Raw genomic sequence first — 15347 nt, 5'->3', positions numbered from 1 at the left:
CATGATTTATGGGGTAGTGGGTGATTACCTCCTGTACAGCAGGAGAAGTGTGGGGTAGGTAAGTAATAACCCCCTCTTCCTGTGTGTGGGTCTGTGTGAGTCTGTGATAGGTTGGTGAGATGCACCAGCACCCAACAGCCTCCTTCTCATAAATCCCCCTTCTCTACATTTAGAAACTCCTCACATTGATTCAGGTGTTGTAGCCAGCAACCCTCTTTGGCCCACTTGAGGCAGCCCATTTGTTACAGTCTCAAGCGCAGTGCCCTTTGGCTGCTACAGCTGCCTTCTAACATGTTACCTAATGAGCAGCCCACTTAGCATCACACTGCACTGTAAGTATGATCTAGCTATGTTGTTGCCCAGTGCGCTGCATGTAGTGCACATGCAGGCTCTGTGGCACTGATGCAAAGGTTGACCTTTGCAAAAACGAGGCCAAACGTATTAGTCACACCTAGTGAGTGAAAAGGGACCCTCCCTTTTCATTCCTTCCTTTTCCTCAGGTCAGAGGTTTGAAACCAACAAAGAGATTACTGTGTGGTGCTTTTATGAAAGTGAATTTACCGTCTGCACTGCAGCTTTAGAAAACACAGAGAGAAGATGGAAGCTGCCTTGCCCCACTTTGTTTTTATCTGAGTCTCTCTGTCCTCCGAGTGTATTAGTTGTGGCGGTTTAATAATACATGAGCAGTAGAATGATGAGGATGGGTATCAATTATTAAACAGCTCACTCATGTTCTACTGAGGGCAGTGTGACTGCCCTGCAGCAGCAAACAGGACATCCCCAACAGTTAGAAGAATTACAGTTAAGTGAAAGTATAAGCTGTTTTGCCAGGGGCGCATATTATTGTGGAGCCGCTTGATTGTATGAGACACAATTGTGTCATACATCTATAACCGTAACAAGTGCAAGGGTTGGGAAGCTGATCTCCTTATAAGAGACGGTATGAGAGCAGAGCGCACATGCTGACGCACAAGCCTCATGTGACGTCTCGCGCTCCACTCTTTGTCAGCAGTGCAGGAAAAGCGCTGGCATCATGGAAACAGCGTGTGTGTGACAAGGGGAACCTAGCACTGGGGTTCGCAACCTTGCTGTTATTTTGAGGGGGCAAAGCTAGGCGGTCCGCTTAGATCAGAGCGCAGACGGGATGCCGACGGGCTTAACAGGATGGCCTACTTCCGTTCCCTCTCGGCTGTTAAATGACCGCGTGTGATACCTGACGCTGCGGGAGTGGCCAGGGGTTACAGCTGCTATCCCAGACATCTCTGTGAAGAGCAGCTGCCTCTCGTTCCTCCACCTCCTCCCCTTTCTCATCCTCAGGGAATGAGAAAGCTACAGGAATGCCAGGGGAAGAGGGCAGGTGGTCTTGGCAGGCTTCAGGAAATCACTGTCATAAGACACCTCGTGCTTTCACAGCAACACACAAATATCTCTGAAATTGGATAAGTCCAATTCTCTCTCATTATAGTCTTCATTCTATAAATCCAACTATCCACAGTGACTCTTCTCTTCACAAGCATGCAGCCCTCACATGGACTTCCTACCTCTACCTGGATCTTTGTCCCTCAGAAACACGCACCTTCCCCCATAGGACCTATAGTAGAGTTTGCTAAGTTTATATTTAGGCATCTCATAACCATGTGGGGGGTAACGAGGCACACATTCTCAGTGTGGGACGGCAGCTGACGAATTCCCATTCACATATGCAGCCACAGTCGCTTACTCATTCAGGGTGTGAGAGCATATGAGCCCCGAGGAGCAGCAGCAAGGGTAGAGGCAGGTCATGTGGAGTCACCTTCCTAGCAGACGGAGCGGAGGAATACTTTTTTAAAAGCTAGGATAGATGTGAAGGAGGGGGTGGAACAGAGTGGAGAAAATATAGTAGAAATGCATCTAATGTCTACTGTATGTACCATTTTCTGACGTGTAGTGTGTTTTCCTTTGGCTATTTTCTTCCCAGGATTCAATTCTAATATCAATCTGCCAGGGAGAGATGACTGTGGCTCTGCCCCAACCTCACCATCTGTACAGCTTCAGGACAAGAACGCCAACAACCACGCTCCTCACTGCCCAAGCCCCGCCCCCATGGAGAACGGCAACCAGATCCCCAATGGTAACATTTAGATCAATGATTCAAATCTCATTACTTTTGATTCATGTGGTTCACTGCATTGTGGAGTGGACTTATACAGAAAATACAGAAATACAGAAAAATACAAAAAGGCACACATGTACAGATGTGAAGAGAATATCAAGTATATAAGCCTGTACAAATGTATGCAAGTGTCATGTTGGTGTGTAGGTACAAAACTCATGGCTACTGATACTTTACAGTTTGCCTGAAGCAGTTAAAAGAAGAGACCACTGCTGTCATTAATGACATTGATTATGGCTGACAGCACCTGCTCAACCTGTGGAGTAAAGAAAGTAATCTTGAGGCCAGACTAAGCCACCAGCTCTCCTTTTACCCTTTTGCCCATGTCACAACAAAGTCACATACTGACTTTAATTCATCTTGGAAGGAAATTACATAACATCAAAGTGAAATAAGAAAAGGAGACTGCAGATATCATAAAAGAGGAGCTTCATCTAGAGAGTGATTACAGCATTTCTTAATTCTCACAGAGACTAACAGCTCAAGTGTCTTTCTGCACGACACAAGCTTTTTCAAGTCCTCTGCCAGTTGCTTGTGTTTGAAGTGTCAGGTGTCCTTCAATCTGTGTGTGTTTGGAAACTTCCTGTCGGATGTTTCATGCTTTGTAATGTGCTTTTGATATTGTGTGCTCAGGGTCGCTGGAGGATGAGAGTCACAGCAAGTCAAACTCCACAAGCTCCACCTCTCTGCACAGACACATGGACAGCCATCATACTCAGGTAAACACACACAGACAGCTGCACACATAAAAACACATTATTGTCAGATGTTTTATACGGATGGAAACAGGTGCCTTTTCTTTTTGTCCTAACCTCACTTTCTAACACCTTATGTAACCTCCTCTGACTGATCTGCCAGCTAGTTTAAAGCCTGTGACTGGCACGCACACACACATGCTTACACACATACACCCACCCCAACACATGCACTACACAGCTATATCAGACCTGTGTTTTGTTGTGGGTTTGTTGACATTTTGAGTGGACAGGAAAGTGGCCTCCTTTGAACAACAGGTATCACTCATGACATGTGAGCTTTCTCTTGCTCTGCAGGCAGGTGTTTGGTTACAGGATTGAATTAAATGTCCTACACGCTTGCACGCAAGCTCGCGCACACATGATCTCCTGCAGAAACACACACACAGTCTCTGATATAGGCAATTGATAAAACTCTGATGACAAAGTGGAAATTGGAACACAAACTGATAAACATATGTATTTTAAAAAGTCTTAATAATTTAAAGACATTAAGATATTGGGGCTTGATCACTGTCACATGACAAACGCACCATGGATGACCTCCACAGCAACACCTGGTCACAACATAGTGACGCAAAGCTCTCAAGATGATTATCCTGAGGATGCTTGCATCTACGAAGCATGAAATTCACTTGTGAATGTCCTTAAATGTCTGCATTTCTTGGCAATTACCTCAAATTAAATTTGAGTGATGCCTTTCATCGGTTTTTGACTTTGACTCACACACGGACCAAAACTAGATTTCTGTGTTAGTTAATGTTGATTTCCACTCAGGAGTGTCAGACAACGGAACAAGTGTGAAATTTGATGGCAGCTCATACAACCCCAATTCCCAAAAAGTTTGGACACTTTAAAAAAAAAAAAAGAAATCAGAATTTGCAAACAAACTGTGGTTACTGACAACAGTTTTACAGTTTACAGTTACAGTTTTTATGTAGTTACAGATGTCTGAAGCCTTTCGAGGATGCTCCTTTCATACAACAACTTTCCCTTCTTTTGTTGCCCCTGTCACAGCTTGTTTGAAACGGGTTGCTGGTATTAAATTCAGAATAGAGTGCTGCAGGAATGAGTCCTAAAACGTGGATATAAGTTACCATTTTACTTTTCCAGTTCCCTTGTCTCGAAGCCAGTGGGTTTTTTTAATGGATTTTAAGTTAGATGCTTGTAATAAGAAATTAATCTGTGGTTGACGTTTTCACATTTTGTTCGATGACATAAAATACATCAGTAAATATCCCAAACATGAATTAAACAGTGCTTACCTTTCTTAAAAAGGCGGTTGCTAACAAGTGGCTAAATGAGTCTGTTCATGGCCTACCATTAGCTTTTTATTTCTGGCAATCGCAATTACACTTTGAAAATCACAAAAGTGGTTTATCTTGCTGACCAAGATGTGTAAGTATTATAAACTTGTGTTTGCCACAGAGTTTATTTTCAGCAATAATCCCAAATCCAAGTCAAAAATCCCATAGGCTTTTTGTCGTGGGAACCAGGACGATACTGACTTCCGGGTTAGCCTACATAAATACATCATCCCTGCTGCTGTCAATAAGCATATATTAACAAAAAACAATGAAGTTGATGAGGTAAAACATTAAATATATTGTCTTTGTACTGTTTTCAATTGACTATACTACTGTCTCAACTTTTTGGGAATCTTGGTTCTAAATACTTTTTCCTTCAGCGTTCATTATCAAGCTGCTAAGCTGCTGATTAAGACATGATTTTACAATCACAAAATCGTCAGACAAAATATACAAAGTAAAGATTCATTGCACCAACTTCTGTTTCACTGCATCATGTATTCCAGGATGCAGCTGTTTCATCCTGCTCCACTCTCATAAGACAGTCTCACCACATTGGAAACTGATTCAGATTCATCACAGACTGCACCGGTCAGTGATGGAGTGTCACTGTCAGTGGTGCATGAAGCACAAGAATGAGCGAAGTACACTGTGTCCCACTTTCAGAGAGGCTAGGGACATGCCATTCATAAGGCACTACAGATGTGAAGGCACGCTTTGTTCCCACTTCAAAAATCCCCAGGTTGACTAAGTGTCGGGGCCGAACTCACCTTATGCATCTTTTTGAAGTTTTTCTGTGTGTGTGAGATGAAATACTGATGTGCCAGCACACTGTGTTTCAGGCCGTCTTCTTCGAACCTTTAAAAAAGTCTGAAGCATGTTCTCTTGTCCCCAAATGACTCTTTTCTCTCTCTCTCTTTGATTCTAACGAGCTCTGCCGTTACTCTCACTCCCTCCTTTATCTTCCAGAGGGGTCATCTCAACTTTTCTCCGTTCGGTGCGGGGGCCGCCCTCTAAAACAGCGAGGGGGGGGGCAGGGGGGCTCACTGGAAGCCCTGTTCACACGTAGGGATGTGGTGAGTGTATGTCATTCCTCGCTGCATCCAACCCTTAATAGCAGTGTTTTTCATAGAGCCAGTGGGACTGTGACAGTAATGATCCTCATTTTGGCATAAGCCTCAGAAGTTTTGTTGAAGTTTAAATTAATACTCTACCCAAAGTCTATTTCTGGACGCAAGAATGACTCTTGTAGACTCGGGAGGTGGCTTTTAAGAATCTTTATTTTTCTTCTTCAACCTTCAAGGCTGAGGTTTTGTTGAATTCATTGCTGTTGCAATGGATTCCATTATTAACCAGTATTGTGGGCAGAAAAATAACAAGAAAGTATTTAATCAATATTTCTGGTAGTTCGGAGATTCAAATGTGGAGGAAAGTTCTTGAAAACCACTGCTTATGCAGGACATCATTAAGCTTTACCTGCTCCCATTTACTCTGCTCTTTTTCCTTTAAACACTGGTCTAGAATCAGATTAGCTATCTGCCCTGTCTCCTGTCAGGCGGGAAAAGTCTGATCCTAGAATTGGTGACGCTGCTGCTTCTTCCCTCTTTCCCTCTTTTCTTTTATCCCTCATTGCTGAAAGGAAACTGTAGCTCTTGATTTCAGCTAGACTGTCTGCACCTGTATACCTGCACATTATCATCCTCAAAACTAAGTTATTCTAATCACACTACAGGCTCGCCTTCTCATTTAAAGTTATTGACATTGTTTTTTGTCCAGTGAGATGATTCAACAGATGCTAGATTCAGAAAATGTGTACGGTCAGTTTAGCTCTTTGAAGTGATGAGAGTTCTCGTTAGATAGAAAGGCATTTACAAGATCAGTCAGCATGTTCATGTAACTTTATAATACATTATTATATTGGTCCTAATATCAAAATTATTCCAGATATATCTATACCTATATATATAGGCATGGATGAGTCTTCTTCTACAAGTGCTCAACTGCATGCTATGCATTTTATCTCTAATCAAGTGTAACAGTGAAAACTTTTTAATTTGAATAAATCAGACTAATACTTATCTGTGACTTTAGATAAAGAGAGCATATTTCTCCCTTTTGATTTATTTTTTATGAAGCATACATACCAACATTGATACACATGAATTTTACTGCTAACTGACACTTGCACTTTGAGGAAGTCTGTTCAACAAAGAAGAGCTGCAGTTTTTATTTCTGTTTATTCATCTGCTCGGATTTCATGTTGAATCCACTTCCTTAAAATCTTATTTCAGACTCTTTGTTGTCGCTGTTGTGACATCTTACTTAGAGTTGTATAACCTTAGAGCTCACTCCAGATCTTCATCCTTGTGTGTCTTATGTTATCTTTGCACCAGTCAAGAACCGGTCAGTGAAAGTGTAGCTATTAATTGTTACAACTGAAACATGGAGAAAGAGACACTTTTATCTTGGTTCCTCACTTGACTAATCTGGTGTGTTGTCTGGAACAAGTTCATTACCATGAGTTCATTTAAGAGATGGGAACAACTCCGCGACCCAGAATGCCTTTCAATTAGCTGCATTCCAGACTGTGTTTATGTAGGATTAGCAGATCTAATGGGATAAATGAAAGGGAAAGGATGAGGGAGGAAGAGGGGGACGGATAACTCAGTCAGGAATGAATGGACTGGCTTGTTTTGGTTCCTGTAGTTAGTAGTCAACAGCAGTCTAGACTAATTATATAAAGAATAGACGGGCTTCCAACAATTGAAGCCCCTTGTATTCTTTTAATGCAGGGCTTCTTTGTTTTGTTTTTTTAGTTTACATTTTTAGGTTTTCCTCAAGTTTTTTGATCAATTACATTTATTTCACTGAATATTAATCATTATAATACAAATTCATTCATAATTTATAATATAATTATGATACAATAAAATACAAAATGTTTTACCAACTACATCATTGAATGGTACACAGAGATTGATATTCTTTGTTTTTACCCTTTGGACAAAGAGTGACTGTGCCACATGTTTACTGTTCAGAATAAGAGCACTAAGGATGAGAGGGATGAATGGAGACAGAGAGTCTCAGTGTCTCTGCATGAATCTGGTTCGTCAGTGTTAGAGCGTATCTGTGAGTGAAGGTATCATGCTAGTTTCTCTGAAATCCCCACGTCATCTGACGTATTCTGTGAAATTTCCAGGAAAGAGCTCACGCGTAGGTCATCAATGACCACTAACATCTCCTCCTCAAATCACCCCCTATCTTGTTTGTTTTCTCTGCTCCACTCCTCTCATCAGACAGTGTTGGTAAAATGCTTCTAGAAATAGATCCTATTTAGTGACCTCTCTGTTTAGGCGTCTTTCGAAAAAGATCTACAACAGGTATTGATTTTTTTGTGTCAGTGTTGTGCAAATGATGGAAGCTGCAGCACAGTGTTTATTCGAGGCACTGATATATTGTAATCTATTTAAATCCTGTCCTAAGGATGTGTATGTGATGTACACACTGCATAAAACTGGATCTATCAGATATCACATAAAGGTTTGCCCACCCGTATCAGCCTGTGTAGATGTGTGGGTGTGGACACAGTAGAACATATAGTTTATTGGCAGTATAATGTGTGTTTTATGAGGAGAAGCTCAGAGGCTGTTACCACCTGGCCTCAGGGAATCCAGTCCTATGCCCTTGTGAGGGAATCTAAGGTGAGGAATACTGTCTGTACGTCTGTCCTTCGGTTTTCTCAACAACCATTCATCCCGTCGACTTCACATTTGGCGGGTGTGTTGCCAAGGACCCGATGAAGTGCAGTGCTGAGTATGAAGTAGTTTGGATGATAACAAGACATGTGACACAAGTCATTTGGTCCAAGTCTCAAGCAAATCCCAAGTCATTCTTTCTTGGGCTAGTCAAGTCAAGTCAGAGAATGTGTCAGGACAAGTCAACTCCTTATGAGGCCTTTCCAATCACATGTGCTGGCTCAGCTTGACTCAGTGTTACTCGGCATGTCAGCGCAGCGTGGCAAGTAATTGCATTTCCATATCAATAGAGCTACTGTCTTTTACAAATTATGTGCTCATCTTGTGTAGAGGTCAAAAGAGCAGCTGTAAATACTCTTTCCTGCCCGCAGTATTATCAAAGATTAGCTGCCACCAAAGCTCTTCTAATTTAGTGATACACGTATCATTTCCTAAAGATTCTTCACAATAAAAGTCCTGTGTTGTTAGTCATTTAAAAGCTTTTATTATGAAGCAGCAAAATCAGGAAGCTTTGTGTTTTCAATGAATTAAATGTTATTGACCAAAAACAAGAAACCTGAAGAAAAACTAAAAATGTAAACTAAAAAACAAAAAAGAAAGCCCTGCGTTAAAAGAATACAAGGGGCTTCAATTGTTGGATGCCTGTTGTTCCAGGTACCAGTGAGACAAATAAAGTTTATACTTATCAGACAACAAAACACAGCAACTAATCTACCAGGAATGGGTCTTTGCACATATTCGATTGGCCAATGCAGCACCTTGCAGAACGACAACGCATTCCATAAAAAGCTGAGCGAGTATCAACTTTTTTGCCAGACGACCTTGCATATTTCTCCTGGAGCCCTCTGCATTCCCATGACTACACTGTCAACACAGTGGTGTCTTTCAAATGAACAAGTTGGCTTCTTGTTTTTAATGCATTATGTCAACTCTGCCGATTTCTACAGTGGCTACAGAAACATTGAAACACAGACTGTTTGTCAAATGTAAAGTACGCTGTGTGGTTACATGTGGACACATTGTTATATACTTATGGTTAAGGGCTGTTTTATTGGTTTGGGCTCATTAGCTTCAATTAATGCAACAAGATGTAACGTTTGGGAGAAAGAGAGTTGATTATTTAGTCTCATCCCCTGATTGTCAAATACTGGCACTTTGGGTTGGCAGCTTGAGGCGGACACCAACTCAAAGCTTCAGTATTTGATGAGCTGAGGTCAACTATCTATCTCCAGGAAGTTATATTTTGTTGCACACAATGACCACATAATAGTGTGTTCCCAGCTTTAATGCAACAGACTGGACTCGACTTGACTGGCCCGGTGAAAGCTCTGGTGGCTAAATGAGAATAAATCACTGCAGCTGGGTTCCAACATCCTGCAGGAAGAGTTGACATTGTTTTAGCAGCATATTACTGCCTGTGGGTTTGGAATGAGATGTTCAAGAGTCACACATAAGTGAGATGTTCAAGTGCTCACATACTTGACGTACAAAAAAAGAGTTTCAAATGTGAGGTAAATGCAGCAACACCAGCTCACCTTGATGTTGTGCCGACACTTTGACATGACTATTAAAATGATTTGTAATTTCAGGCATCAGGGCCAAAAACTATGAATATCTCAGAAGTCAAAATGATTGGCAGGTACATCTCATGCTCATTGTATTAAGATTTATGTGTGTGGTTGTGTGTGTGTGTGTGTGTGTGTGTGTGTGTGTGTGTGTGTGTACATGTGTGTGTATGTGTGTGTACATACGTGCATGTGTCCATGTACAGTCATGCATTGCAGGAGGACACGGTGTTCCTACTAGTCTACTGTTCCAGTAGCTGGTGTTCCCGGCTGGCGCCAGTGCAGAGAATAGCCTGGCAAGAAGGTGTAAATTATGGATTAGGTCATTGTGCTTGTGGAGGCAATCAATCTGTATGTGTGTATGTATGTATGGACACTCACAGGTGTGTGCTTCTCCAGATATGTGCGCGTGATCCTGGTTATGTATGTATGTAATGTGTGAAATGTGTATTCATTGACGTGTATGTATGCCTGTGACTGTGTGTCTTTGTGTAAGGCATCACTAACTGTGCTGTATGCAGAGAAAATGTTGCATTATGAGTCCTGCTGACTTGATTTAACTCTCAGATCCAATTGAAGCAGAGATCAGAATCAGAGAGGCAGAGGTAATAACTGTTGCAGGGAACTAAATTATGAAGAAACTCTGTAATTATGAGCAGTAATAAGCAGACAGCTGTCCAGACACCATCATATCTGGACCCAGACCTTTAACTCTTAAATTACTGAGAATTATTAGTTTCTGTTTCAACCGGCGCCGCTTTTCTGGCCTTTTACGGCACTAACGGCATAAAAACTCACAGATGAATTGCTTGTGTTGTAAATCACGAGGGGCGGCTGGCAATCTATTTTTAAGGTTTTTCTTGTTGTCTAATCTACTTAGCCTGATCTGTTAAATTGCATACAGGTGTGCTTGGAGGTAGGGTCCCTTTCTGAAATACATTTTTTGTATGATTTGGTAACAGATAGGTACGTAGACTAGTGTACCTGCCGATACCAATTCTATCTTTTTAGCAGTATTGGAGGCGTATCGGTATCAGAACAAACTTAGTCACTGGAGCGCGAAATCTATGTAAATCCACAGTTGAAACTAGTCCCCACTAAATGCACGATAAAACCAAAATACCAGTGCATTTCAGGAAAGTACTGAGTATTTGTGAGGCTGACTGCTATGACAGCGTAGTGTAGTCAGAAAGCACTGTGACCTTGAAAAACACATTTCTGCTTTCTGTGTTTTCGTGGGATATGTTGACCGTTTGAGAAATATCCAGTACACTCACAGCCTTATCCTTTAAATCTCATCTCTGAGCACGAGGAAACAATTTTTTGCCCTTTAACTGACCATCAACTGGCACCATTATAACCTCCAGTTCCTAATCTGGTCTGGATCATCAGGGCTCAGTCCTGCTGCTGAGGGAGATTGGAATTCCTGTCTGATTGATTTACCCGGTTATTGACTGGCAGATGACTGATGATCTGCTCCATGCAGAGTGATGTGCGCATGTGTGCACCTCTGTGTGTCTGTGAGAAAGAACAAGAGATGCTTCCTCCAACTGTTATTCACAGGATCTGCTCTGAGGTGATATATGGAGGGCCCAGAGACAGAATATGGAAATGTGTTGAGCTGCTGAAGCTGTCAGTCACAGAAGGGATCCCCCACACTGCTTCTGTCTCTATCAACTGTCTCATGAGATGGCTGAGTGCCAGCCCCAGATTCATCTCTGTGTTGTTTTGGAATGATTCATGAGAAAAGTGTCCTACTTTAAGAGAGGAAACCCAGCCCAGTGATCACTTCCTCTTTCAACATGATGGATCAGACACAACTGTCCTATTTTTCCTGCTCTTTAACATAGACGTTATTAGATGGCATTTTGAATCTCTTTTGTGCCTTTTTTGGATTCTTTTGCTATTCAGTGATATCAGCTTTATTTTTATTTTTTTGTTCTTTTCATGAAACCCCTGCTTGTCATTCACACTCCCCTCCTCCTACCACCTCCAATCACAGCCTGGCCATCTCAGCTTCCTGTCCTCTGCTTGTCGATCCATTCAGGAGAAAGTCATTATTCAGCATGTGATTTGAATGTTAATATGCTCTATTCTCTTTTCCTCCTCTTCCGCCTCTGCTTCAGGTGTTCCAGCGCTTACGTCTGTCCAACGCGCATGAGAGCGCAGCCCTCGGGGAGCTCCTGCGATGGAGGCGAGCGCAGTGTGAGGGGCGGGGCGACTGGAAGCACCCCCAGCCTCAGTCTCCACCCCTGCCCCCCACGCTGCTCTGGACCAACAGGAAGGCCTCTCCGTGATGGAGGGTGTGTGATGCAGACACATGTATTGGATATGAAGTTCGTCTTTCTCCCGCTCTTCGGACACACTTGCTCTTTTTTTTTTCTTTTTTTTTAATGTGGACCAAGTAACCTCAATACCCAGGGGCGAGGTTAAAGCTCCGAGCCCCAAAGCATGAGCCTCGTCCCTGGGATGAAGGTCCTGCCTCGCGCCTTTGACCGCGACTGTGGAGGATTTTTTTTTTTTGTGATGGAAGATTTTATTAACAGACAGAAAAAAATATTAAGATCACTTTATATTTATTTTCAGTTTTGATGGTAGCCCAATAATAAGTGGCCCCTCTAGTCCATCTGTATCTTCGCCTATCATCGTTGTTCTGCTGCACACAAAGGAGCTCCACACCAAACCATGGTGCTGATTATACCTGACGTGCTGTCCTGTGATGTTCCCATGAGTGCTTGTGTGTACCCCCCCACCCTTCAGCCCCAAGTCTCAGACCTCTCTGAAGTTTACAAGTTGGCCGACGCCTTCGGACACCTCCAGTTTTTAGCATCAGTGTACTGGCTTAAGTGCTACTGCAAGCCCTGGCAACGAGCGACCAGGGGTCAGGGTAACCTCAGTGTAATATCCCAAGGTGCGCTTCTCTTCTCCATTGTTACCACCAGCCTTTGAGGGAATAAAAAACCTCTGGCCAAAATGCAAACTACTGCACTAACCTTTAGGAGGAGGAGAAGGGGGAACCAACAAAAATCCTGCTTTGGTTTAAGGTATAAAGATAGCTGACAGGTATATAGTTCATGTTGTGAACATGAAACTCTGTGCCAAAGTGACACAACTTGTGAAAGATATGTCTAAACTATAAAATACTGTTGTAAACTGTAGTTCCCATATGTACAGACTGGCATAAATGACCAAATCAAAGCTGTTACTGCAGTTTAGTAGTGATTCACTTTCTAAATAGATGAAAAGAACATGTCAAAAGAGGAAAAAGAAGTCTACACTTGAAAAGTAGTGACTTATTTCACATGTTCATTGTCGTTCAGGAGACTGTGCAGAGCTCAGGAACTCACGCACAGATGAACTCACTTCTTGTACAGATTCCTCCACTGTAGGTGTGTCCGCACACCTGACCTTCCCCGTGTCCTCCCTTCATCTCCTTTCCCCACTCGACTCCTTTCCCCTTGGTCTCTGACCCTGCCCCCACCTTCCTGATGGATCAAACCGGCTCTACGGGTGTCTCCATTGTAACCGCTCTGTAAATAGTGACCAGTGTTGTACGTTCTAGCTTTGACTCGAGCAGAGAAGCACACAGATTGAATAGAAAGACAAGGAAGAGATGAGATAATGCTGTCTATGATGGTGAAACTGAGATTTAAGAATGTCTTGGGTTAGATGCAATGAGGTAAAGAGAAGAGGTTTATTTTAAAATGTGAATATCTTTTTTTCAGAATGATTGTCTATGGCTACGAAATCCTTTATACTCTATTTAATAATATTTGTTTTCCTCCCTCTTGAGCCTGTCGTTCTGTTCCTATGATGCAAGGCAGATGTTTTCATTGTATATGGATGTTTTATTGCACAATATTTATGTGGTGTCGTGTTGACTTCTGTAATGGGCTGGGTGTGTCCCGACAAGCTGTTTGATCTTTGAAGATCGGCCTGAATTGTTAGAGCCACAAAGTATCAATAGCTCTAATTGATTTCTCATTCCCACTGATCACCCACAATGTGTCCGATTGATTCAGCCTTACGAATTAGCAGCGCCATCACAGGATCGATCTCAGCTGCTGTCGGAGCGTGGAGGCGCACAAATATCCAAGAGGAATTAGCGGAGGCCACTGATGGCAAATCAGCTGAGCTGCATTTTTTTTGACTGACTGGCTGAATGTATAAAATTTTCTTTCACTGCCTGTGCACATCAATGAAACCCTGTGTATCTTATTACTGGAACACGCGCCTGTATCTTAACAGTGTACCTGACTGCTTGATGTGATTATTGTCTTCAGAAGTTATGTATGCAGTTCATTTCTTTTTAAGCGAGTTAATAACGATGCAGAATGTCTGATGAGGTATTAATTTGCTCCACGATTCACATCTGCTGTGATAGAGGTTGCATGAGTAATAATGCACTGCAGAACTATGTCGGACATTTTCATCATGCTGTGATTCAGCTCATTCACACAAGGATTCAAACCGAGATCAAGCGAGTCAACCTTGCCAATGCCAATGAAGAGTTTACAGCCTCTGTATTGGTCCTTCATTATGATCAGGGTTGTGGTTGGTCGTGTGCATTATGGTTTTCTGAGATTATTTTGGTTGTTTTATCATCTTTTCAAGCATATTAATGCTTTTTCCTTGCATGACCACATGTTGGGCCTGCCTCCTGAATACGTGCTCATGCTGAAAAGATAAAAAATGGCTGTGTAATGTGAAGAACTGCTTCCAGCTGCACTGTGAATCACTGCATTGTTCCCCGTCTGTCATCTAAGCACTTGTCATCCATCTTTAAGTGGACCACACATATCATCTCCGTCATACACGCTCCCTGATAACCTAGCTCAGTCTGTCGTAAGGGTTACCAAGCTCAGATTCCTGTCAGTCATCCTCTGCTCCGAGATCAGCTCTCTGGTGCTACAGCCAGTGCAGAATGGCCATTTTCGTTGTCCCCAGTCCACGTATAATTGTCCGGTGAGACACGATATTTTAGCACCTGAACAGGTGTATCTCACTGCCTTTCATAGTTTTCTTTTTTTTTATTGTAGTCTTGCTTTTGTACATGACATACAGTATATTTTAACCTGCATACATATGTGTTTGTGGAAAGAAAAAAAAGATTGTATGTGATATTTCATAATTATTATCTTCCCAATGTTTTATAAGTACTGTACCTGTACAGCAATAAAGCACAATTGTGTCAATGCCAGCGGCTGCGTGTGAATGTTGCATGCGACCTCCGCTAATCAGGTGTACAAATGAAAAAGTGGGTCCGTATGTTTTGTGCAGTGGCGGAAGAAGTTTTATGCAGAATGGCGCCATAAGTGATATATTACACATCCTATTATCATCGGAGCTCTTTAATGATGTAGCTGATCGAGGTGACATTAACGGTTAATTTAATCAATATTTATAAAATCATTATTTTCAAAAATTATCATAATTTTTACCCTTAAAGGGGAAGTGTTCAGAGTACTAATGAATACATGGAAAAGTTGTGTAAAGTCTTGTGTGGCTTCAGAAGGAGCTCCACAACATCTGATAGATTGCCTCAAGTGACGTCTCTGAAGTGAGTGTAGGTTCGCTCTGAAGACTACAAGTTTGAAAAATAAAATAAAAACTGGAGCTAGAGGTTTGAAGTTAGAGAGAAGTGAGCTCACCAGAGATTGTGTCTGTTCAGTCCAATTAGGATCACTTGCCTGAAATGCCTGATAAGTTTCTAACTTCTGGGTTTATTTCCTGGTTCATGTGAGTTCTCACTCTGCCTATTGACTTTTCACTGTGTTGACTTTTTTAAATCACTTCTCTCTGCTTGGGGAAAG

At 42.1% G+C, this 15347-nt stretch overlaps 1 protein-coding gene across 1 annotated transcript in view; it reads left to right on the top strand.

Moving 5' to 3' along the window:
• Positions 1–14734, top strand: part of myo16 (myosin XVI) — an 88564-nt gene extending 73830 nt beyond the window's left edge. Inside the window, exons 32-34 of the mRNA XM_073474383.1 lie at positions 1958–2110; positions 2786–2871; positions 11661–14734. Coding sequence (XP_073330484.1) covers positions 1958–2110; positions 2786–2871; positions 11661–11831 — 410 coding nt within the window. The 3' untranslated portion in view covers positions 11832–14734. The remainder of the gene's footprint in view (positions 1–1957; positions 2111–2785; positions 2872–11660) is intronic.
• The last annotated feature ends 613 nt before the right edge of the window (positions 14735–15347 follow it).

This window comes from Pagrus major, chromosome 9 (genome assembly GCF_040436345.1).
Source record: "Pagrus major chromosome 9, Pma_NU_1.0".
NCBI classification, from domain to species: Eukaryota; Metazoa; Chordata; class Actinopteri; order Spariformes; family Sparidae; genus Pagrus; species Pagrus major.
The sequence above is the reverse complement of the archived record's forward strand: the minus strand, read 5'-3'. Positions and strand labels throughout refer to the sequence as shown.